Genomic DNA, 26,271 nt, shown 5'->3' with positions numbered 1-26,271 from the left:
TCTCTCCTTCAATTCTTAATGAAAATCTTGCTGAGTAAAGTACCTAGGTTGCAGGGTTTTCCCTTTCAATGTTTTAAATATATCATGTCACTCTCTTCAAAGTTTCTGCAGAAAAATCAGCTGCTAGCCTTATGCGGGTCCCCCTGTATGTGACTCTTTTTTTCTCTTGCTGCCTTTAGAATTCTCTCTTTAACTTTAACTTTTTCCATTTTAATTATGACAAGTCTTGGTATGGGTCTGTTTGGGTTCATTTTGTTTGTTAACCTCTATGCCTCGTGTACCTTGATATCTGTTTCCTTCTTCAGGTTCAGGAAGTTTTCAGCCATAATTTCATCAACCCCTTTCTCTCTTCTCCTAGTGGCACCCTTATAATGCAAATCTTGGTACATTTGATGTTATTTGATGTTTATAACTGTTTATAAACAGTTATAAACTATTCTCATTTCTTTTCTAATTTGTTTTTCTTTTTGTTTTTTTGATTGGGTGATTTCCATTATTACATCTTTCAGATTATTTATGTTTTCTTCTGTATCACCAAGTCTGCTATTAATTCTTTCTAGTGTGTTTTTCCTTTTAGTTATTGTATTCTTCAGTTCCAATTGGTTATTTTTTATATTTTCTAGTTCCTTGTTAAAATTCTCACTGTGTCCATCTATTATTTTCCCTGATTTAGTTTGCATTTTTATTACTAATGCTTTGAACTATTTATCTGATAAATTATTTATTTCTGTTTCACAGTTGTTTTTTCTGGGGTTTTCTCTTTTTCTATTGAAACAAATCCCTCTGTCATCTCATTTTGTTTAACTTTCTCTGTCTCTATTAAATTTGGTGAAAGAGTTAGCTTTTGTGGTCTTGAAGGGGTGTCCATGCTTGGGAGCCTTCTCATACAGTCTGTGTGTGCCTGGTGACTTTGGTGGGAGAGAGAGATACAACATGAGCACAAGTTATGTTTTAACCCAAGGTGTGCTATCACCTTGGTAGGAGGTGGGGCCTGAGATGGAGGAGCTAGATCCAGAGCCAGGTGTGAGTTGGGGCCTCCCCTATGCTTCATGGCCATCACTGCTCTATCAGGGGCAGGGTTGGGTCACAGGTTGCTGAAGCAGAAGCCCTGAGGGGCAGGTCAGTCTGGTTCTGTTCCCTCTAAGTGTGTGCTCTCCCTTTTTCCAGCACTGGCACGTTTGCCCCAGAGGGAATTAGTGCTGTAGCAAGAGGGCCTGGAGCAGACCCTTGGAATGGGTGTGGGCATGGGCTGTAGCAGTCCTGCTCCTAGTCAGAGTTCCCTGCTGCTTCTGATGTGCTGCTTCAGTGGCTGCTAGTAATGACTGTCCACACCCTATTCAGATGCTGTTCTGTTTCTGGGCTGGCTCTGTCCCTCACAACTGAGCAGTCCCCTTACCCTTGCATCCCTCACCCTAGTGTGGAGCTGCATTGTGAAGCAACCAGGACCAGAGTGGTACTCTACTCAGGCTGGAGTGTGCACCAGGGTAGTTGCAGGAAGCCTGCCACAGTCCTGTACTATTTCAATCTGCTTTCTCCCCCCGGTTTTGGGAGTAAGCAAGTGTGCACTTGCTCTTCACGAGTGAAGTCTAGATTTTTTACAGCCCTCCTGCTCATGTAATCCCCCTCCTCTTCTGTGTCCCCTTGCAGGAGCACAGGTCTCACCCTGATTGCTCCTCTTCCCTTCCTCCCAGACTGTGTGTGGATCCTTCTTACAACCTTGGTGTATAGGAGTCTTTCTGCCAGTCTCCAGTTAGTTTTCAGTGAGAATGGTTCCATAGGTAGATGTTTGTTGTTGTTGTTGTTGTTGTTGTTGTTTTTGCGGTACGCAGGCCTCTCACCGTTGTGGCCTCTCCCGTTGCGAGGAACAGGCTCCGGATGCGCAGGCTCAGCGGCCATGGCTCACGGGCCCAGCCGCTCTGCGGCATGTGGGATCTTCCCAGACCGGGGCACGAACCCGTGTCCCCTGCATCAGCAGGCGGACTCTCAACCATTGCACCACCAGGGAAGCCCGGTAGATGCATTTTTGATGCATTCGTGGTGGGAGGTGAGTTCCACATCATCCCACTCCATCATTCTGATCTCTTCCAACTACCATAATATTGTAAGAGTTTAAGGAGTCAAAATGTGTTTAAGACTATCTAGATAATTGAGGTACCTGAAAACTGTATAATTAAAAAACAATGTATGGACTCCTGGTGCAGTGTTTAAGAATCTACCTGCCAATTCAGGGGACATAGGTTTGAGCCCTGGTCCGGGAAGATCCCACATGCTGCAGAGCAACTAAGTCCGTGTGCCACAACTACTGAGCTTGCACTCTAGAGCCCGCGAGCCACAACTACTGAAGCCTGCACACCTAGAGCCCATGCTCCACAACAAGAGAAGCCACTGCAATGAGAAGCCCACACACCGCAACGAAGAGTAACCCCCACTCTCTGCAACTAGAGAAAGCCCGTGCACAGCAGCGAAGACCCAATGCAGCCAAAAATAAATAAGTAAATAAAAATAAATTTATAAAAATAAATGTAGTTTACAATGACTAAGTTAATTGGCAATGTGTAATAAAGGCTCTAAATAATTAATCATATAATTATTTCAAGCATGATATCCTAATAATAACAGCAGCAGCAAGAACAATAATAATAATGGTTATTGAATACTTAAGATATACTAAGGACTTCACAACCATTATCTCAGTTAATCTACACAACAAGCCTACAAGGTAGGTCGCCTTATCATTCTTATTTTCCAGATATGGGACCTAAAGCTCCCCCTGTCCAAAATGCAGCTCACTGGAATTTAAATGTAGTAGGCTGCTGAGCATAAATTCCAATAACACATCAGTTCCCTTAACCACGTCATTGAGAAAATTATATTTCTTTTGTCCAATTTTTTGTCATCTACTTGTCCAATATCTTCTGATACTTTCTTGAATTCCCCGTGCTATATTCTCATAATCCTAGTCAAAACTGTGATTGTTTTCTCACATGTGGGCTCTTATATCTAATTCAGAAGTTCAAAGCCTCAATGAGGAATAATTCTTAAGTTAAGGAAAATACAGCACCTTCCTCAATGTTACTTAAAGGGGTCATTTTCCTTACACAGCTCAGTGTGTAATACCTGCTGTCAAGTATTTATTACCCTGAGCCTGGCTTCTTCTTTCTTTGAACCAGGAATGGTATTTGATACCTGTGTACTTCTATCAATAGATTCTGCTCACAATACAGCACTGGGAGGTGATTTTAAAACTTTCTACATTTGCTTATAAGAATAACTTCTTTAATGTGGTCTAAAGTGAACAGGATGATTAATTTCACATTAGGGAAGAACACTGACTCTGAAGCCCTTTTCTCATGTTTTATAATGAAACTTCTACAGCCTCTCATTTTTCTATTCAATCACCTTGGCTGTAAACAATGGGAATTTTCATAGAGCAGAACAGCATTTCCCAAACCTGCCTGACAAAAATGATGACTGGAGGCACACAGTAAAATGCAGATTTCAAGGTCTCTCCTAGGTGATTTCCTGGAATTCATAATTTTATAAAATTCTTCTAATGATTTTTATGATTCAGAAAATTTAAAGAACATCAGAATACATTTTATTTTAAAAGGGGAGATGGGAAGGATAATTTGGATTATTAAGATACTAATTAGTCAAAGTGCAACACTGGGCTTCTGGAATCAAGCAAAAGTGGCCACAGAAGTGAAGAAAACAGACCCACATAGTTCATTTTTTAACAATTTGCCCTGATCTTCTGATTTTTGGTGTAAATCATATGTACTGTCTCCCCTTTGCAAATATTACATACTTACAGCATGTAGCTTTCTAAGAGGGAGAAAAGGTCTGTTCTTGAAACTTAGGCTCCGGTACCTACTCTACCTGATGGTTTCTGGATGATCTGTGTGGCATTTTCAAGGCTCAGTTGGTTTGGTTGACCTTAAGGGCTAAAGATTTGGCCCCTTCAGGAAGAAAGTTCTGCTCTTAGTAATAATCAGATTGGCATGGGCCACTTGCCAGTCCAGATGAATACACATGAAGTGATTGAGATTGAAAGTCAGTTCTTTAGATATTTGATTTTCATGACATCAAAAATCTTACAAATAGAGGGGTCAGAGGGATTTTATGTTGAAAGTCAGTGGAGCATTACCTTTGCTATGTGGGATGACAACTTTCTTCAGATATTATTGTCACCATTAGAGGAATTGTTCTGTAAAGTTTTGTCTCAGTTTCTGTTTCCTTTGAAAAATAAATATTTCCTATCAGCTTAGAATTCAGGTCATTTTTCATAAGCAGCATATAAAAACACATTAATTTTTTATGGATGTCTGCATATATTTTTATCCCAGGGTTAGTTATTCTCAAATATTTTCAACCTATAACCTTTACGTTTGATAAGAGTTCTTCTCCATTAACATCTTCAGTAACTTCCCATCCTTTATTTTTAAAAAAAGTTTTATTGGAGTATAGTTGATTTACAGTATTGTGTTAGTTTCAGGTGTACAGCAAAGTGATTCAGTTATAGATATACATATATTCATTCTTTTTCAGATTCTTTACCCATATAGGTTATTACAGAATATTGAGTAGAGTTCCCTGTGCTATACAGTTGGTCCTTGTTGGTTATCTATTTTATCTGTAGTAGCATATATACGTTAATCCCCAGCTCCTAATTTATCTCTCCCTGCCATGTTTCCTCTTTGGTAACCATAAATTTGTTTTTGAAATCTGTGAGTCTGTTTCTGTTTTGTAAATAAGTTCATTTGTATCATTTTTCAAAGTTAGATTCCACATATGAGTGATATCATATAATATTTGTCTTTATCTGACTTACTTACTTCACTTACTGTGATAATCTCTAGGTCCATCCATGTTGTTGCAGATGGCATCATTTCATTCTTTATTTATGGCTAAGTAGTATTTCATTGTAGAAATGTACCACATCTTCTTTATCTATTCCTCTGTCAATGCATATATATTTTTGGATGGTGGTTTTCTCTGGCTATATGCCTAGGAGTGAGATTGCTGGATCACATGGTAGTTCTGTTTTTAGTTTTTTAAGGAACCTCCATACTGTTCTCCATAGTGGTTGTATCAATTTACATTCCTACCAACAGTATAGGAGGGTACCCTTTTCTCCACACCCTCTCCAGCATTTATTGTTTGTAGACTTTTAATGATGGCCATTCTGACTGGTGTGAGGTGATACCTTGGGGTTTTGATTTGCATTTTTCTGATAATTAGTGATGTTGAACATCTTTTCATGTATTTTTTGGCCATCTGTATGTCTTCTTTGGAGAAATGTCTATTTATTTAGATCTTCCACCCATTTATTGATTGGATTATTTCTTTGACATTGATCTGCATGAGCTGTTTGTATATTTTGGAGATTAAACTTAACCTTGTCGGTCACTTTGTTGGCAAATATTTCCTCCCATTCTGTGGCTTGTCTTTTTGTGTTGTTTATGGTTTCCTTTACTGTGCAAAAGCTTTTAAGTTTAATTAGGTCCCATTTGTTTATTTTTGTTTTTATTTTAATTACTCTAGGAGAAAAATCCAAAAAGATATTGCTGCGATTTATGTCAAAGAGTCTTCTGCTTATATTTTCCTCTAAGAGTTTTATAGTGTCCGACCTTACATTTAGGTTTTTGATTAATTTTGAGTTTATTTTTGTGTATGGTGTTAGAGAATGTTGTAATTTCATTTTTTTACATGTAGCTGTCCAGTTTTCCCAGCACCACTTATTGAAGAGACTCTTTTCTCCATTGTATATTCTTGCCTCTTTTGTCATAGATTAAATGACAATTGGTGCATGGGTTTATTTCTGGGCTTTCTATCCTATAACTTCCCATCCTTTAAAAGAAAATCATTGATTTTTCTTGCAGATGTTTCCATCACTAGGAAACAGGCAGAGTTATGTCACTTACTCAAGCTTGCGCAGTAAATGTTGAGCCAAACAAACAATTCACACAGACACTTTAGCACCCAACCCGCAGTCTTCACTATTTCACTACTCTGCATGCTTATGATGATAGAAGACATTAAATGAAAACATTAACAAGTAAATTATGTTCATGACCAATAAAAATATCTTTTAAGAAATGGACTCAAGAGTTTTTTGAAAGCAATAAACAATAAAATTTTATTTGACAATAATTAATCCTCCTCTTGGTTTAACTAGAATTTAATCAAAAGACTAAACCTGCACTTAAGTAGGCAGGATTTAGAGTGTGTATATGTCATAAAAAAGCTGAAATGAGCTAACCTTCTCGGATGTTAAAATGTATTTTAAAGTTGTATTATAGTGATTCTAGTCAGAAAAAAAGGTCAAAGTTATATAAGGAATTTAGGAGGTACATTAAATAAAAAGATAAATTACAAATCAATTATATTGGAGAACTGCCTGGTTATTTGGGGAAGAAAAAAACAAAACTGAATTTATACTTCACCCCTTAAACAAAAAATAATTTTAGGTGGATTGAAGAGATCATAGACTTGAGAAGTACTAGAAAGAATATTGTTTAAAGTTTAAAATGTTGAGTTAGTGAAGCTTCTCTTGGCACCCTTCTAGGGTCTGAAATAGTAAATAGCTTTTAGAAATAATCACATAAAGATTTAAAATTTCTCTGTAGAAAACACACACAGGGAAAGAGAAAAGGCAAACTTTAGTTGGGTAAAATATTTATTGCATTCATGAAAATACATTTGCATTTTGTAACATAAAAAGAGCTTTTAGATATCAACAAGGTAAAGATGAACAATGCCATAGAAAAGACATTGATAGATAAGTAACAAATGAAGAAGTACAGAGCATTAAGAGCTTATGACAAAATATTCAGGCTTAATCATAATTAGACTGCAAGTCTAAATAATGATGTTTGTTTTCATTTTTGCCATTCAAACAATTCAAATCAGCACAATGGGTAACATTATTTTATTGTGGCATTAAAGAAAAAATAAGATACTTATGTAGCACATAGCACAACACTATGAATTGTTTCTAATCTTTCTAGAAAATGATTTGGTAGTATGAGCAAAATGTAAAATGTGCGTATCTTCAGATCTACAAATTTTACTTCTGGGAATATATCCTAAGGTTATGTGTAAATATGCAATGAAAATAATCTCAGTATTTTGCATATGTGAAAAATCTCAACCTAAATAGCTATTAATATGTAAATAATTACATAAATTATCATATATTCTTGAAAATTAAATTTTTATAATTTTTGAAAAGAAAATTTGAAATTTGAAAAAAGAAATTTGAAAATTTGAAAAGAATATTTTCTCTAATATTTTAAAATTATTAAACACAAATGAGTCTTAATTATTTATGGGGGATAGTGTTGCAGAAAGTAACTAATAAAACTGCATACAATTAATTTTTTTTCATTAGTTTCTGCTTTATAACAAAGTGAATCAGTCATACACATCTGTTCCCACATCCCTTCCCTCATGCATCTCCCTCCCTCCCACCCTCCCCATCCCACCCCTCCAGGCGGCCACAAAGCACCGAGCTGATCTCCTCTGCTTCCCACTATCTATCTACCTTACGTTTGGTAGTGTATATATGTCCATGCCTCTCTTTCCCTTTGTCACAGCTTACCATTCCCCCTCCCCATATCCTCAAGTCCATTCTCAAGTAGGTCTGTATCTTTATTCCCGTTTTACCCCTAGGTTCTTCATGACATTTTTTTTTTAATTCCATATATATGTGTTAGCATACGGTATTTGTCTTTCTCTTTCTGACTTACTTCACTCTGTATGACAGACTCTAGGTCTATCCACCTCATTACAAATAGCTCAGTTTTGTTTCTTTTTATGGCTGAGTAATATTCCATTGTATATATGTGCCACATCTTCTTTATCCATTCATCCGATGATGGACACTTAGGTTGTTTCCAGCTCCGGGCTATTGTGAATAGAGCTGCAATGAACATTTTGGTACATGTCTCTTTTTGAATTATGGTTTTCTCAGGGTATATGCCTAGTAGTGGGATTGCTGGGTCATATGGTAGTTCTATTTTAGTTTTTTAAGGAACCTCCATACTGTTCTCCATAGTGGCTGTACCAATTCACATTCCCACCAGCAGTGCAAGAGTGTTCCCTTTTCTCCACACCCTCTCCAGCATTTATTGTTTCTAGATTTCTTGATGATGGCCATTCTGACAGGTGTGAGATGATATCTCATTGTAGTTTTGATTTGCATTTCTCTAATGATTAATGATGTTCAGCATTCTTTTATGTGTTTGTTGGCAGTCTGTATATCTTCTTTGGAGAAATGTCTATTTAAGTCTTCTGCCCATTTTTGGATTGGGTTGTTTGTTTTTTTGCTATTGAGCTGCATGAGCTGCTTATAAATTTTGGAGATTAATCCTTTGTCAGTTGCTTCATTTGCAAATATTTTCTCCCATTCTGAGGGTTGTCTTTTGGTCTTGTTTATGGTTTCCTTTGCTGTGCAAAAGCTTTGAAGTTTCATTAGGTCCCATTTGTTTATCTTTGTTTTTATTTCCATTTCTCTAGGAGGTGGGTCCAAAAGGATCTTGCTGTGATTTATGTCATAGAGTGTTCTACCTATGTTTTCCTCTAAGAGTTTGATAGTTTCTGGCCTTACATTTAGGTCTTTAATCCATTTTGAGCTTATTTTTGTGTATGGTGTTAGGGAATGATCTAATCTCATACTTTTACATGTCCCTGTCCAGTTTTCCCATAACCACTTATTGAAGAGGCTGTCCTTTCTCCACTGTATATTCCTGCCTCCTTTATCAAAGATAAGTTGGCCATATGTGTGTGGGTTTATCTCTGGGCTTTCTATCCTGATCCACTGATCTATCTTTCTGTTTTTATGCCAGTACCACAGTGTCTTAATTACTGTAGCTTTGTAGTATAGTCTGAAGTCAGGGAGCCTGATTCCTCCAGCTCTGTTTTTCGTTCTCAAGATTGCTTTGGCTATTCGGGGTCTTTTGTTTTTCCAAACAAATTTTGAAATTTTTTGTTCTAGTTCTGTGAAAAATGCCAGTGGTAGTTTGATAGGGATTACATTGAATCTGTAGATTGCTTTGGGTAGTAGAGTCATTTTCACAATATTGATTCTTCCAATCCAGGAGCATGGTATATCTCTCCATCTATTTGTATCATCTTTAATTTCTTTCATCAGTGTCTTATAATTTTCTGCATACAGGTCTTTTGTCTCCTTAGGTAGGTTTATTCCTAGATATTTTATTCTTTTTGTTGCAATGGTAAATGGGAGTGTTTTCTTGATTTCATTTTCAGATTTTTCATCATTAGTGTACAGGAATGCCAGAGATTTCTGTGCATTAATTTTGTATCCTGCAACTTTACCAAATTCATTGATTAGCTCTAGTAGTTTTTCGGTAGCATCTTTAGGATTCTCTATGTATAGTATCATGTCATCTGCAAACAGTGACAGCTTTACTTCTTCTTTTCCAATTTGGATTCCTTTTATTTCCTTTTCTTCCCTGATTGCTGTGGCTAAAACTTCCAAAACTAGGTTGAATAAGAGTGGTGAGAGTGGGCAGCCTTGTCTTGTTCCTGATCTTAGTGGAAATGGTTTCAGTTTTTCACCATTGAGGACAATGTTGGCTGTGGGTTTGTCATATATGGCCTTTATTATGTTGAGGAAAGTTCCCTCTATGCCTACTTTCTGCAGGGTTTTTATCATAAATGGGTGTTGAATTTTGTCGAAAGCTTTCTCTGCATCTATTGAGATGATCATATGGTTTTTCTCCTTCAACTTGTTAATATGGTGTATCACATTGATTGATTTCTGTATATTGAAGAATCCTTGCATTCCTGGAATAAAGCCCACTTGATCATGGTGTATGATCCTTTTAATGTGCTGTTGGATTCTGTTTGCTAGTATTTTGTTGAGGATTTTTGCATCTATGTTCATCAGTGATATTGGCCTGTAGTTTTCTTTCTTTGTGACATCCTTGCCTGGTTTTGGTATCAAGGTGATGGTGGCCTCGTAGAATGAGTTTGGGAGTGTTCCTTCCTCTGATATTGTTTGGAAGAGTTTGAGAAGGATGGGTGTTAACTCTTCTCTAAATGTTTGATAGTATTCGCCTGTGAAGCCATCTGGTCCTGGGCTTTTGTTTGATGGAACATTTTTAATCACAGTTTCAATTTCAGTGCTTGTGATTGGTCTATTCATATTTTCTATTTCTTCCTGAGTCAGTCTTGGTAGGTTGTGCATTTCTAAGAATTTGTCCATTTCTTCCAGGTTGTCCATTCTATTGGCATAGAGTTGCTTATAGTAATCTCTCATGATCTTTTGTATTTCTGCAGTGTCAGTTGTTACTTCTCCTTTTTCATTTCTAATTCTATTGATTTGAGTCTTCTCCCTTCTTTTCTTGATGAGTCTGGCTAATGCTTTGTCAATTTTGTTTATCTTCTCAAAGAACCAGCTTTTAGTTTGGTTGATCTTTGCTATCGTTTCCTTCATTTCTTTTTCATTTATTTCTGATCTGATCTTTATGATTTCTTTCCTTCTGCTAACTTTGGGGATTTTTTGTTCTTCTTTCTCTAATTGCTTTAGGTGCAGGGTCAGGTTGTTTACTCGAAATGTTTCCTGTTTCTTAAGGTGGGATTGTATTGCTATAAACTTCCCCCTTAGAACTGCTTTTGCTGCATCCCATAGGTTTTGGGTCGTCGTGTCTCCACTGTCATTTGTTTCTAGGTATTTTTTAATTTCCTCTTTGATTTCTTCAGTGATCACTTCGTTATTGAGTAGTGTATTGTTTAGCCTCCATGTGTTTGTATTTTTTACAGATCTTTTCCTGTAATTGATGTCTAGTCTCATAGCATTGTGGTCGGAAAAGATACTTGATACAATTTCAATTTTCTTAAATTTACCAAGGCTTGATTTGTGACCCAAGATATGATCTATCCTGGAGAATGTTCCATGAGTACTTGAGAAAAATGTGTATTCTGTTGTTTTTGGATGGAATGTCCTATAAATACCAACTAAGTCCATCTTGTTTAATGTATCATTTAAAGCTTGTGTTTCCTTATTTATTTTCATTTTGGATGATCTGTCCTTTGGTGAAAGTGGGGTGTTAAAGTCCCCTACTATGATTGTGTTACTGTCGATTTCCCCTTTTATGGCTGTTAGTATTTGCCTTATGTATTGAGGTGCTCCTATGTTGGGTGCATAAATATTTACAATTGTTATATCTTCTTCTTGGATCGATCCCTTTATCGTTATGTAGTGTCCTTCTTTGTCTCTTCTAATAGTCTTTATTTTAAAGTCTATTTTGTCTAATATAAGAATTGCTACTCCAGCTTTCTTTTGATTTCCATTTTCATGGAATATCTTTTTCCATCCCCTTACTTTCAATCTGTATGTGTCTCTAGGTCTGAAGTGGGTCTCTTGTAGACAGCATATATATGGGTCTTGTTTTTGTATCCATTCAGCCACTCTGTGTCTTTTGGTGGGAGCATTTAGTCCATTTACATTTAAGGTAATTATTGATATGTATGTTTCTATTCCCATTTCCTTAATTGCTTTGGGTTCGTTATTGTAGGTATATTCCTTCTGTTGTGTTTCTTGCCTAGAGAAGTTCCTTTAGCATTTCTTGTAAAGCTGCTTTGGTGGTGCTGAACTCTCTCAGCTTTTGCTTGTCTGTAAACGTTTTAATTTCTCCATCAAATCTGAATGAGATCCTTGCTGGGTAGAGTAATCTTGGTTGCAGGTTTGTCTCCTTCATCACTTTAATTATGTCCTGCCACTCCCTTCTGACTTGTAGAGTTTCTGCTGAGAGATCAGCTGTTAACCTGATGGGGATTCCCTTGTGTGTTATTTGTTGTTTTTCCCTTGCTGCTTTTAATATGATTTCTTTGTGTTTAATTTTTGACAGTTTGATTAATATGTGTCTTGGCGTATTTCTCCTTGGATTTATTCTGTATGGGACTCTCTGTGCCTCCTGGACTTGATTAACTATTTCCTTTCCCATATTAGGGAAGTTTTCAACTATAATCTCTTCAAATATTTTCTCAGTCCCTTTCTTTTTCTCTTCTTCTTCTGGAACCCCTATAATTCGAATGTTGGTGCGTTTAATGTTGTCCCAGAGGTCTCTGAGACTGTCCTCTATTCTTTTCATTCTTTTTTCTTTATTTTGCTCTGCATCAGTTATTTCCACTATTTTATCTTCCACCTCACTTATCCGTTCTTCTGCCTCAGTTATTCTGCTATTGATCCCATCTAGAGTATTTTTCATTTAATTTATTGTGTTTTTAATCGATGCTTGATTCATCTTTAGTTCTTCTAGGTCCTTGTTAACTGTTTCTTGCATATTGTCTATTCTATTTCCAAGATTTTGGATCTTGGAAATAGAATCTTGGATCAGCTTTACTATCATTACTCTGAATTCTTTTTCAGGTAGACTGCCTATTACCTCTTCATTTGTTAGGTCTGGTAGGTTTTTATCTTGCCCCTTCACCTGCTGTGTGTTTTTCTGCTTTCTCATTTTGCTTATGTTACTGTGTTTGGGGTCTCCTTTTTGCAGGCTGCAGATTCGTAGTTCCCGTTGTTTTTGGTGTCTGTCCCCCGTGGCTAAGGTTGTTTCAGTAGGTTGTGTAGGCTTCCTGTTGGGGGGGACTAATGCCTGTGTTCTGGTGGTTTAGGCTCGATCTTGTCTTTTTGGTGGACAGGTCCACGTCCGGTGGTGTGTTTTGGGGTGCCTGTGGCCTTATTATGTTTTTAGGTATCCTCTCTGCTAATGGGTGGGGTTGTGTTCCTGCCTTGCTAGTTGCTTGGCATAGGGTGACCAGCACTGTAGCTTGCTGGTCGTTGACTGAAGCTGGGTGCTGGTGTTGAGATGGAGATCCCTGGGAGATTTTCGCTGCTTGATATTATGTGGAGCTGGGAGGTCTCTTGTGGACCCATGTCCTGAAGTTGGCTCTCCCACTTCAGAGGCACAGCACTGACTCCTGGCTGCAGCACCAAGAGCCTTTCATCCACCTGGCTCAGAATAACAGGGAGAAAAAGTAGAAAGAAAGAATTAGTAGAAGAAAGAAAGATAGAGGGAAAGAAAGGAAGAAGGGAAGAAAGGAAGGAAGGAAGGAAGAAAGAAAGAAAGGAGGGAGGGAGCGAGGAAGGATGGAAAGAAAGAAGGAAAGAAAGGAGGGAGGGAGGGAGGAATGAAAGCAAAAGGAAGAGTGAATGGAAGAAGGGAGGGAGGGAGGGAGGAAGGAAAGAAAGAAAGAAAGACAGGAGGGAGGGAGGGAGGAAGGAAAGAAAAAGATAGTGGAAAGAAGAAGGGAGGGAGGGAGGGAGGAAGGAAAGAAAGAAAGAAAGACAGGAGGGAGGGAGGGAGGAAGGAAAGAAAAAGATAGTGGAAAGAAGAAGGGTGGGAGAGAGGGAGGGAGGAAAGAAAAAGAAAGAAGGAAAGGAGGAGCAGAGGGAGGGAGGGAGGAAGGGAAGGTAGGAGAAAAAGAAAGAGCAGGTAAAGTAAAATAGAATAAAGTATGAAATATAGTAGCATTATTAAAATTAAAAAGTAATTATTGAAAAAAAACACGGACCGATAGAACCCTGGGACATATGGTGGAAGCAAAGCTATACAGAGAGAATCTTACACAGAAGATTACACATACACATTCACAAAAAGAGAGCAGGGGGAAAAATCAAAAATCTTGCTCTCCAAGTCCACCTCCTCGATTTGGGATAATTCGTTGTAAAAAGAGGAAAAGGGCGAGAAGTCTGAAATCTTGCTAAGTCCACCTCCTTAATTTGGGATAATTCATTGTAAAAAGAGGAAAAAGGGGGGAAAGTCTTAAATCTTGTCCTCAAAGTCCACTTCCTCAATTTGGGATGATTCGCTGTCCATTGATGCACTCCACAGACGCAGGGCACATCAAATGGACCGTGGAGCTTTAATCCGCTGCCTCCGAGGCTGCACAGAGAGATTTCCCTGTCTCTGCTCTCACAACTCCCGGGTCTCAGCCTTGGACCTGGCCCCCCCTCTGCACGTAGGTCGCCAGAGGGCGTCCGTTCTTCGCTCAGACAGGACGGGTTTAAAGGAGCCGCTGATTCGGGGGCTCTGGCTCACTCAGGCAGAGGGGAGGGAGGGGAATGCCCTCTCCTCGCGCACCTGGCAACAAAAGGGGAAAAAAGTCTCTTGCCTCTCCGGTAGCTCCAGACCCTTTCCCCGGACTCCCTCCGGGCTAGCACTAACCCCTTCAGGCTCTCTTCCTGCCACCAGCCCCAGTCCTCTCCCTGCGCTCCGACTGAAAGCCGATACCCGAGCCTCAGCTCCCAGCCCCGCCCGCCCCGGCGGCCGAGCAGACAAGCCTCTCGGGCTGGTGTGTGCCTGAGGGCACCGATCCTCTGTGCCAAAATCTCTCCGCTTTGCCCTCCGCACCCCTGTTGCTGTGCTCTCCTCCGCTACTCCGAAGCTTCCCCCTCCGCCACCTGCAGTCTCCGCCCGCGAAGGGGCTTGTAGTGTGTAGAAACCTTCCCTCCTTCACGGCTCCCTCCCACTGGTGCAGGTCCCGTCCATATCCTATTGTCTCTGTTTATTCTTTTTTTCTTTTGACCTACCCAGGTATGTGGGGAGTTTCTTGCCTTTTGGGGGGTCTGAGGTCTTCTGTCAGCGTTCAGTAGGTGCTCTGTTGGAGTTGTTCCACGTGTAGATGAATTTCTGATGTATCTGTGGGGAGGAAGGTGATCTCCGCGTCTTACTCTTCCGGCATCTTCCCTCGATCTCCGCATACAATTAATTTTATGGTTGTTTTCCTTTCCTGCTTGATAGTAAGACTTTTATTAAAGAAATTTTAAAATTTCAATTACAATAGATTTGAGTTTTCCTGGTTTTGATTTGAGTTTTGGCTTAGCCTCATGTGATAACTAAATAATTTCCTTATGGTTTGTTTTATAATCTTTATTAGGCAACAATTGGATATATCTTGCTTTCTCCATTTTCCTGATCAGTAAAGTAAAATTTTTAAGTAACCTGCTCAAGAAAACAGAAGCTAGGACTTGATCCCATTGAAATAAAGAAAGAACCTTTTCATCAAAATTGCTGGGGAATGAAATGACTACTTTCCTGAGTTACATACTTGGTTTCCGTCAACAAGGGCCTGCAAATACCTTCAAATATTGTTGAATCAATAATTTTTAATCCTTGTCTTTCAAGTTCTAGTACTCAGTAGAAACAGTTTGAGATTTTTGTCTCTCACACTGTCCTATTGCAATAATATATTTATTTCTTCATTGACATGCTATAGAGAAATCTACTGTATGGGTAGTTAGATGATGTTTAAGTTTATTGCAGTGCAAATTGAAAGCCTACTTGCACTACTGTCAGCAGTAGACCCTTAAGTGCTATTCAGGTTATCAAACCAGATATTTTTAATATTGGGACATAGGAAATAGTTTAATGCCAGTTGGTGTGAAAGTAGCTTATTTGCATTAATTAATACAGAATGGTCTGGTATGTGAAAATATTTTATTACAAAGGATGGCACTGTCAATGAGGTTGGTACTTTAGTCAGCAGTATATTATGGTGAAAATTACATGTTAAATATGAATAATTAAAAAACTGATGCTAGGGAGCTTTTTTGGAATGAAATTTTGTATTATAGACAACATCTCATGAACTAAATTCTGAGAGCAGTTCTAGGAGGTTTTTATATAATGATCAGTTAGTGTATTTAACAGGAAATATATCAGAAAATGATTTATTCCTCTCACTCAATGATCTCTTGTATAATAAAGTATATTCTTATGCTGGCTGCTTTTACTTTGCAAGTCATTGGATTTTATCCTGGACACAATAATCCTACACAAAATTGAAAAATGATGCCCAGGTAATTTTTGTCATCTGCTTTTAAGACTTGAGTCATTAGCCATCCATTTTCTTAAATAAAATAAATGTTTTCAATGAAACCGTGTTTACCTTATATAATTTCTTATTAGGTTGTTCACTTTCACAGTATGCCAACAGTATCGTATTTCAACTCAGAGTGAATACACTATGAATACTAAAAACAAACAAAACAATATCCTATCTTTTCCAAATGGGAAGCCTGCTAGACTCAAATAAAGTAAGAAAAAGTCAAAATATTACTATATATCCTGTGTGATGATGGCATCATGATGCCTATAGGTTAACAGAATGACTAAATTGAGTTTGTGGCAGATAGTCTTTTTTTTTTAATTAGCAAATTTATTTTTATTTGTTTTATATAGATTTCACCAAATTTAGAGCTGAATTAAACAACATTTAAACTTTATCTTCTCTAGCATCATTTATATTTAGTCTCACCATCTTGAGAATTTTACTATGTCTGCCACTTACCATAATGGTGATACAGTGAAAGAATCTTACATGGTTCTTCCATGTGATAACACATTAAAACAATGCTTGCATGTTTGGAATGTGTAAGATCTTGGTTCCAATCATGGTTTTACCAATTGTGTATCCTGCATGGATAGTATTTATTTATTTATTTTTGTAGACAGGGTCCTTTATTTAACTTCTTAAAGAAGAAAACATAGAAAACATTTGTATTCACTTTCAAATTGAGGATCAAGGGGGATGACATCAGTGAAAATGTCGGAGTAGGGAACTCTGGGGTGTGTCCATCCCCAGAAACACTGACATAAATGGTAAAACCTGTCAGTAATGATCTTATCAACATATGTAAGTTTTTAAAATTAATTTTTATTGGAGTATAGTTGATTTACAATGTTGTGTCAGTTTCTGCTGTACAGCAAAGTAAATCAATTATACATATACATATATCCACTCATTTTTAGATTCTTTTCCCATATAGGTCAGTACCGAATATTGAGTAGAGTTCCCTGTGCTCTACAGTAGGTTCTTATTAGTTATCTATATTATATATATAGTAGTGTGTATATGTCAATCTTAAAGATTAAAGAAAACAGACTAAAATACTGACAAATATTACTTATACCTTAAATTCCCTCCCATATTTATTTTCCCTTTCTACCAATACCTGTTGTTCACAATATTCACAAAACCTTTTTTAATACAATGTCTTAAAAGGATTTTTGTGGAGCTGCAACTTGTAATTTTGTGAACCGTATTTACTACATTAGAGTATTCTACCTGATGGTCTAGGTTTTCACTGCATAATAAAGATAAAAATTTCCAACAACAGAACCACTACTTACTCATCGTGAAAGGTATTCCATTTCCTAGAACAAACTTGGCATCATTATACCACTTACTTCCAAGAGAAACAAACACCCTTTTGCCTACATTGTCTTTTCTCTCACTGCCATTTTTCCATAAATACTATTTATTCAGAGACCTGCTTCCTCATAGTTTAGTTTTCCTGTTTGTGAGTCAATGGTAAATCCATAATCCTATTTTAAATATCTTCAAGGCCATGAAAAAGTATGCTACTTATTTCAATTTGGCAGTTTAACTGCAGTGCAGAAAAGTTCGGCACCCAGAGATTTAAGCCTCTGTTTTAAGCATAAATTACTAAGGCACCCTGTTCTTTTTTCTTGTAAGTGTAACTCTCCTTGACATGAATCACCATAGATGTCTTAGGCAATAAATGATATTCCAAGAAAATAATGTGAAAAAGCTAAAGGAGAAGGGGATTTACATTTTTAATTTGATATATTAGATCATCTTTCAATGAAATCTCTTAACTGTGATAATCACAATTAATTCATGCCTACTCGTGTCCATAAATCTTTGGGTGGTAACTTTAAAGGTCTTTCAGAAATAACTCTTTTGCAAAGCTGGAGTCATGCTTCCTGTCCCAGCTCCCTGAGAGAGAGAGAGTACAGAGAGATTAAGTCATAATATGGGTTGTAATCAGACAGACATAGGCTCAATTTGTGGCTCTGTCTCCTGCTTAAACTTTCAGTGCTTCCAGAGCCTATCACATGAATTATGAATTACAGTTTCTACTTCCTGAGGTCGATTTAAACATAAATGATATATGTTGAGCACTCAGCAGAGTCCAGTAGATAGTAAATACTCAATTCAATAATTATATTAGTTCCTTCAATGCCAAAGTCAACTGTTATCTTCCCTATGATTGCAAGCTTGAAACAGATTAATAAATTGCTTCTTGGAAAGCTTATGGTTTATAATCTGCAAGTTCTAATTTAACCAAGACCTGCAACTGCAGCCCTTTATACTAATATAATATTTCCCAACTTTGTCACCCCAAATGAATCAAGAGCTCTTTGGGGGCAGGGGTCATGTTTATTACAGTCTTTGCATTTGGCAAGGTACTTAACTTATAAGCTTGCATATAATTAGTATTCAACACATGTTTATAAACTGACAGATAGACAACATATAGGAGTACATAAAAATTATCAATTGATACTCTTTTGTATTTTACTCTATTTTAAAAATGAGTTTTATCCCCATAAAAATTTTCTTTTGGAATAGTACCTAGTGTAGTGCCTGTGTCAAAAAGATTACTTAACAGACATTTGATAACTGAATAGATGTAGCTAGTTTTCATTTGCAGAACATGAACACCACCACTATGGGTAACTTCTATATGTTTCTTGTGTTTAAGTTCTGGCAGGCCTTCCTTAAATATGCCTGTTTTTTTTTCTTTCTTCCAGTAATATCTCATGCTATGTCTGTGTTATGTGTACAGGTAGTCTTCGTTTTTTAAAGATTCTGGAATTGCAAACGTGCCTATTTTCTAAATTGTATTTGTAACTTCAAGGTCCATACTTGCTGCATGTTGTCAGTCATTCACAAACATGTTCAGAACAGCAGAACATCTGTGTTGCCTGATGCACACTTTCCCGGCTGAGATAAAAAAAGGTGATGCAAGGCCTTCTTGTTCCAGCTTTCATACTGTAAATTAGTGTCCTTTTCGTGGTCTTTTAGTGCTACTTTTTCAAAAATGTTTGTGCTTTTTGTTGATGATTTTGCTGTTTAAAATGTTCCCAAGCATAGTGCTGAAGTGCTGTCCAGTGTTATTAGGTGCAGAAAGGCTGTGATGTGCTTTACAGAGAAAGTACATGTGCTAGGTAAGCTTCATTCAGGCATGAGTTACAATACTGTTGGCCATGAGCTCAATGCTAATGAATCAACAATATTTAGTGTTAGATACAGTTTCTTCACATAAAAAAACACGTGAAAAGATGGTATGTATTGATTGGTTGATGAAAATGTAACCAGAGACCCCCAGGAACCTAACCCTATATTTCTCCCAGGAGCAATCATTCAGTGTTTGCTATTTCAGTGTTTACGATGACTTATAGAGCACAACTATAGCAAATAATGATAATCAGTTATACCACTCATGGTGATTAATATTTCGTAATCAGCCTCTTATAGTGTCCTAAAGTAAGGTAGAGGTGGTGGAGATCAGATTGGTTTGCAGGATCTTATGATGCCTTCTGTACCTCCCAATACATTTTGACATCATGAGACTGAATGTCATCTGAAGTCCAGCTTTCAGGAGTAAGCACCGATCACGTTTTGACATAGTATATCTCAATTTTGTCCCACACCCACTACCTTTGCCATAACTATTCATGCTCTGTAACAAGCAGTGGAACATCATTTGCAGAGATGGGATGAATATGTAATTTTTGACTGTGAAATGTCTTTGTCCCCAAGGATCTCATCAAATGTTCAGTTCGGCTCTCATTCTGCAACAGCCAATCATTATAGGAAAAAGACTGTTTCTAACATTAGGGACTCCAATTTTATCCTCTCATCGTAAAACAAGACCTACCTAGCCAATGTAGAAGGGGAACATAGGATAAAAGGAAATGAGGAGTGTTAAAAAAGAATAGAAATGCTATACAAGGAAGGAAAGCGAGAGATGCAGATTAACACAGACTGAATTTAGCCCAATGTGCCTCAATACAGATGTTCAGTAAAGCTAAGTCTAATTCTCCTTGAAAACTCCCCCTTTCAAAATCTGCAACACTATGCAAACAAACATAAAGAAATGTCTACCTCTAACCCTGTTGAAAATCTCTCCTACCTTATACTCTTTATATTCCGTGGTGGACATACAATGCAATTTTAATTATGGAAAATTACAAAGTATTTGAGATCTTCTGGGAGTACACACACTTACACACACACACACACACACACACACACACCAAGGGACAGTGGATTTAGTGGAAAGAGTTCTAAGCTAAGAAAAAAGGGCTAGGTTCTAATTACCTGTAAATGGCAAGCTGATGGCTTTGTAAGGAACCTATAGTTGAGGCTAAATCTCTGCAACTTGTTTGCCATGTGTTTGCAGGTTAGGCAGGATTAACTTTTTTTAAATTAAAGTATAGTTGACTTGCAATATTATATTAGTTTCAGGTATACAACATAGTGATTCAATATTTTTATAGTTTATGCACATACAATATTATTAACTATATTCCCTGTGCTGTACATTACATCCCTGTGACTTATTTTATAACTGGTAGTTTGTATCTCTTAATCCCTTTCACCTGTTTTGTTCATCTCTGACCCTCCTCCCTCTGGCAACCACTAGTTTGTTCTCTGTATCTGTGAGGTTAAATTCTTTATTGTGATCTTCCATCTCAGCATACCAGCTGAGAGAAACAAATGCTGTATTAGGCTAAGAACTACAAAGCAGAAAGTGGATTTATATATGCCTCTCTCTAAATCCCCTCATTGGGAGACCGTCTAAGTTCTTTGGATTCATACATTGAGAAGAGCCAGCAACCTCTATAATTCTATATTATATAAATATGATAGAGACCAAAATTCAATGGTTATATCCATCCAGTTTTGTCTCAGTGGTTATTTTGGCTTGCTTTGACTAAAACAGTTGTGCACAGGAACTCTCAAGATGGATGTGAGCCTAGACTTCAGGTACAGTGTGTTAGGTGATTAACAGATGGGATGAATAGTTTCTTTTTACCCATAACATCATTGACACATTTGTCTGCTTTGAAGACCAAGCGCTCACTTGGCAGTTTGCTTTGGCAGCAGAACTTTCTGAGTTGAAAAAAAATGTTTATAGAGGTGGTCACATTTCTCACCTCTTTGTCAGCTATAGTAGTAAATTCAAGATTTAAAATTTGTAGTCAAATATGGAATTTTATAGAACACAATATGAAAGCCAAAATAGACACCAGGAGAAGTTATTTTCACTTCTATGACTCTATAGTGAAGGCAATCTCAGATTTAATAGTTATTCCAAAAGAAATGGGGGAATAAAGCTTCATTGTAAAACACAATATTATAACAAATGGGGGAAGGATTGTAATTCCAATGCAAAGAGAGAACACTAGTATTGCTTTACAGAATATGTAGCCAATCATGTTTAATTGAAGCTATTGCAGTGAGAAGTAACAATTTGACTTCTAGGGAGTTTCAATTGACAGTATTATATTTGTGCAACGTACATCCACTACAGGAATAAAAGAAACTTTTATAATTGCATGCTGATAAATGGAAGTATCAACATAAGTTCTGTAAATCTTGCAAATAATAACTAAATATAGCTAGATGGAAAAAATTTTCTTCACTAGATCCACATAGCTTAGAGCAAAAGAATTTCATTGAAATGTCACATACTTATCATCTCTTTCCCTAACCCGTCTTTTGCAATTTTCCTCATTCCTCTGTATTCTACTATTCCACCATCTTTAATTAGTAAGAACCAAAATATAGGGATATCTTTGCATCATCCACTATGTTCCTTAATGTCACTCCATCATGGATGCTGTGATCCTTGGGAAGATGCCCTTTAAAAAGAAACAAGGCTCGGGCCTCCCCAGTGGTGCAGTGGTTGAGAGTCCGCCTGCCGATGCAGGGGACACGGGTTCGTGCCCCGGTCTGGGAGGATCCCACATGCCGCGGAGCGGCTGGGCCCGTGAGCCATGGCTGCTGAGACTGCGCGTCCGGAGCCTGTGCTCTGCCACGGGAGAGGCCACAACAGTGAGAGGCCCACGTACGGAAAAAAAAAAAAAAAAAAAAGAAACAAGGCTCTTTATAAGATGGCACTAAGTCTCTTGAAGATACATACTTGCAACCAACTATTTAACATATAATTTTCAACTATTTCTATGAAATGATTGGGGTGTTTCCCCATTTTGTCTCCACAAACACTTTAAGCTGCAAGAGTTTTTCCCGATCAGAATCATTACTCAACAAATATTGATTGCATGTTGCATGCAAACATGACACCATATAAGGTAATGTGGAGGATGCAAAGGTAATACACACCTGGACCTGACAACATTTTAGTGGGAAAAAGAAACAAGTACTTAAAATATTTATCTAGCTTACATTACAGGGTGAGAATTGTCCTAAGAGTTGAAAGTAAACTGTGAGACAGATTTCTACTGAAGGCTATGCAGAGGCTATAATGGAAGGAGGGGCAATTTTCACCTGAGTGAGGGTAGGATGTCCTAAAAAAAAGAAAAAGAGAGAGAGAGAGAGAGATACTCAGGATACTCAGGATATACAGAGGGAATTTGTTTAAGGTAATTGAAGTATAGACTAGGTGAAAGGAAGTAGTGGATGATAAGGGTGGGAAAACGTGTAGGACCCAAAATACCAAAACCCTTGATATCATTGAAGTGGTTTGAACTTTATTTTATAGGCAGTGAGGAATCACTGAATATTTTAAACAAGTTAGCAAAATATTCAGAATCATATTAAATATAGAGTGGATTGAATAAGGAATGGGATTGATGGTAGAAAGAAGGATTAGGAAGTTATTACAGTAAGGCTCAGAAAGGGTAATAAACTCCAGAACTAGAATATTTCACATTTTGAATTCTCTCTAAAACCAATTTTAGATTTCCTGGATTTTATCAAAAACATATATACCCATTAAGATGGAACTTTTATTCCAAACTAGGGTCTATAATGCTTCTTTTTTTTTTTTTTTCAGATTTTTCATTATTCGTATACTGCTTCATATGTGATTTATAATATACACACTAGGTAAGTTCTTTGGTTTTCTGGTTTCCATGAGCACTGTCCAACTAAATTGTTGGTGTAGGTGTCAATTTGTTCATGTAAAAATATTTACCTTTTTTCAAGGGAAGTTTGGGAGTTAAATCCTCCAGAAGTAGAGGACTCCATCTTGCAGTACGCGGCCTGGGGCGTCCAAGGACAGCAACTGGTAAGCACAGACATTGGTATGCACTGAGTACTGTCAGCCAGGGCCCTATGGAAAATGCTTACAGAAGCCACTCGTAAAAATTGTCCTATTATACTGGATGATTTTAATTTACCTTAATATCTTTTATCTAGTATTTTAATTGAAGAATATATCAGATAATACCAGTATAATGTTATCAATTAATTATAAAGAAAAAAGTTTATAACGTGTGATTAAACTGCTAGTTAATAATGAAACCCAGAAGAGATCCAAGAATACTAAGGCCTAGTTCTGTAAAATTTCTGTTACATAATGTTTTATTTATTCTTAAAGCACTGTTCATGGCAAAAATTTAAGACGGAAGTCTACACTTGACAATGTTCTCTTAAGACTTTTTTCTCATATATTTTGGAATTATCACAAACTCAAAAAGAGAATGATTGATGTATAAAAGCAGTTTGAGCTTCACGATATTCTTGTGTCTCATGGGTGCCTGGATATAGACTTTAAGGGAAAATTGCTCCGGAAGTGGTATTGCTTGCTTGTATGGCTTGAGCATGCTCAAAAGTACTTCACATGGCCAAACTGATTTCTAGATTGTTTGTGTGTTTATATGCTTACTAGCAACAATGTGAGAATCCCCTTTGTCCCATTTCCTCACGAACACCTAGTTTTTCCAGACTATTATTTGTTAATAATGACATTATTGCTTCTTCTATTCCAATTTTTCTGCTTCCTAATTTATTAAATTCTTCTTGCACTAGTTACCCTATGAATGTGCCTAGTTATGGTGAGGTAGTTTCTTTTTTTGTGGGAAGATTTTAAAAAATGTATTCTATTATGATTGTAACAGCAAGGTTTAGATTTATTTTTGAATAAGTTTTGGTAATTTATGCATTTCTAAAAGTCCATTTCACCTAATTTTCAAATTTTTAGTGTAATATTTTTATAACTTCTTAGTGTTCTTTTCATCTCAGCATGTGTTGCTGTATTTTTTCTTGTTTCCTAATATTATTTATAAGTATTTTATTTTCATGATCAACTTTGGTTGATATTTATAAATTTCACATTTGTCTTCTCAAAAAGCCAAATTTTAAATTTATTTGATCCTTTCTAGTATAATATTAGTGTTCTCTTTTTCTTTGCCAATAAAACATGGAAGACTATAGAATTTTCTCTAAATGTTGCTTAATCTTCATCCAACAATTTGATAGTAATATTTTTTAATAGTATTTAGTTAGAATATTTAAAAAAAATATTGCATATTCTTATTTCAGGTGCATTATTTTGATGTTTGTTTTTAAATTTACAAAAATGTGACATTGGTTTTGAAACTAATTTGTAAAGTTCAAAAACAGATCTTTGTAATAGTCACTTAGAAAATGATAAGACTTGATTAATGGTTTAATATAAACTTTTATAAATGTTTTCCCTGCGATAGGTACAGTGTTTTATATGTGCCTATTCGGTCTATCTTAATACATAATTATGTTTTACATAATACATAAGTTAAAGTTAAATAAGTTAAAGTACATAAGACTTTAACTCCTTAGTAGTGATGGTGGATATATGGTCTTTTTCTTTAGTGTTCTGTAGGTTTTACATTATATAATTTGAACTATGCTTTTAAGAATGAGGAGGGATAAATGTTAAATATGTCTTTTAGTAAATTGAAATTCTTCATATTCTTATCAATATGTTCATCTTATTTGCCTGTAATAATTCTGATCAACCAACCCTCACCCTAACCTTTAACAGAAGTTAGAATCCTCTAGCTCTAGTTTTGTTTGTTTGCTTGTATTTACTTAGAATTGCTGCTTCAGTAACAGCTGAGTGGGTTGAGGTATGTTTTTTAATTTCCCATGACCATCATTTCATTACGATAATTTAGGAAATATAAATATTTTCCTTAACAAAGTGCATATTATTAGTTTTATTCCATTTTATAAATCTAAGAAATACTTTCTTAAGCTAATTGATGAAACAGATATTTCACATGACAATAAGGCTGTGGAATAATGTACTATAACTAAACAATGCATCTTTTCATTAAAAAACTTCTGGACCCTGAAATATTCTGGACGTGAATATACCTGAGATAGAGTCTTGGCCAGTGGTTGGTTATGTGACTTTGGCCAAATCATTTTTCCTCTCGGCACCTCATTTTCATCAGTAGTAAAATGAAAGCATTTGACTGTGCTTTTTGACCTCCCTCATATTACATTCTATATACTTCTAAATATTATATTCTATATTTAACTGGGATTATTTAAACCTTAAAGGTTTACCAATAACATTGAGAGAAACATATACAAAGTTGCCAGACATTAGACCTGAAGCTTCTTGAGCATCTTTATGGTTACATTTTATAAAGAAATCCTGTATAACACAGTGTATTCACTGCCTTATCCACACTAAATGGTTGAATAATTGATTAAATTATTATGAAGAAAACAAGCCAGTAATTTAAAATGAAAAAATATTGCAATGGTTCAAATACCATAGATTATAGACAGTATATCTGCATTTATCCTGTGTCTATTTTAGGCATTTAAAACAATGTATTTAATATACCTATGTAGGACTGTCTCTAGATCCATTCCATTATGATATTCCTGAAGCGTGGCCGCAGAAGCTGCATAAGATATGCTAGATATGAAGATGCAGGTCTGATTCAGAGAAGTCAAGGATCAGTGTATTGATGGACAGTGGTGAGTGGGCACCAGGAAGTGGGCAGGTGCTGTAGTCTTACTGCTTCACTCTGCTGCTGTCAACAAGAGAGCTGGTCCATTAGGCCGGAGGCAAATTCTAAACGCACAGAATGTTAGAACACAGAAACCCAAAATAACTTCATGTTTGTGTCACTGGAGAGTCCTTAGGAAAAATGTGTAAAACTTTGATTAGTTTTAAATGACTCTTTTTCTCCAAGCCTGAGAGCAACCTACACCTGTGCCAGAATAAACTTTATACCCTAAAGGAATTAGTATTAGTTGTATGCATTTTCTTTAATGATTCCTATTTGTTATTGATTCCTTATTCTTTAATATATTTGAGAAAACCATAAAAATACTAAAAATTTACAAAAATCATAGATCCTCTCATGGGGGTCATTTTGCAGGTGATTGAATCCTCATCCATTACTTACTAGCTGTTGATTTTGAGACTATTACTTAATCTCTACATGCCTTAGTTTT

General features: G+C 36.6%; 1 protein-coding gene across 5 annotated transcripts in view; it reads left to right on the top strand.

Moving 5' to 3' along the window:
- Positions 1–26,271, top strand: part of DPP10 (dipeptidyl peptidase like 10) — a gene marked incomplete at both ends in the record, with an annotated part of 1,361,190 nt that overhangs the window by 1,177,407 nt on the left and 157,512 nt on the right. For all 5 annotated transcript variants that reach the window (XM_079710344.1, XM_079710343.1, XM_079710342.1 and 2 more), the window contains 2 exons: positions 22,865–22,917; positions 23,017–23,098. In XM_079710344.1, coding sequence (XP_079566470.1) covers positions 22,865–22,917; positions 23,017–23,098 — 135 coding nt within the window. The remainder of the gene's footprint in view (positions 1–22,864; positions 22,918–23,016; positions 23,099–26,271) is intronic.

Source organism: Hyperoodon ampullatus (assembly GCF_949752795.1).
Source record: "Hyperoodon ampullatus genome assembly, chromosome: 8".
In the NCBI taxonomy this organism is placed as follows: Eukaryota; Metazoa; Chordata; class Mammalia; order Artiodactyla; family Ziphiidae; genus Hyperoodon; species Hyperoodon ampullatus.
This window is presented reverse-complemented; position numbering and strand designations above follow the sequence as displayed.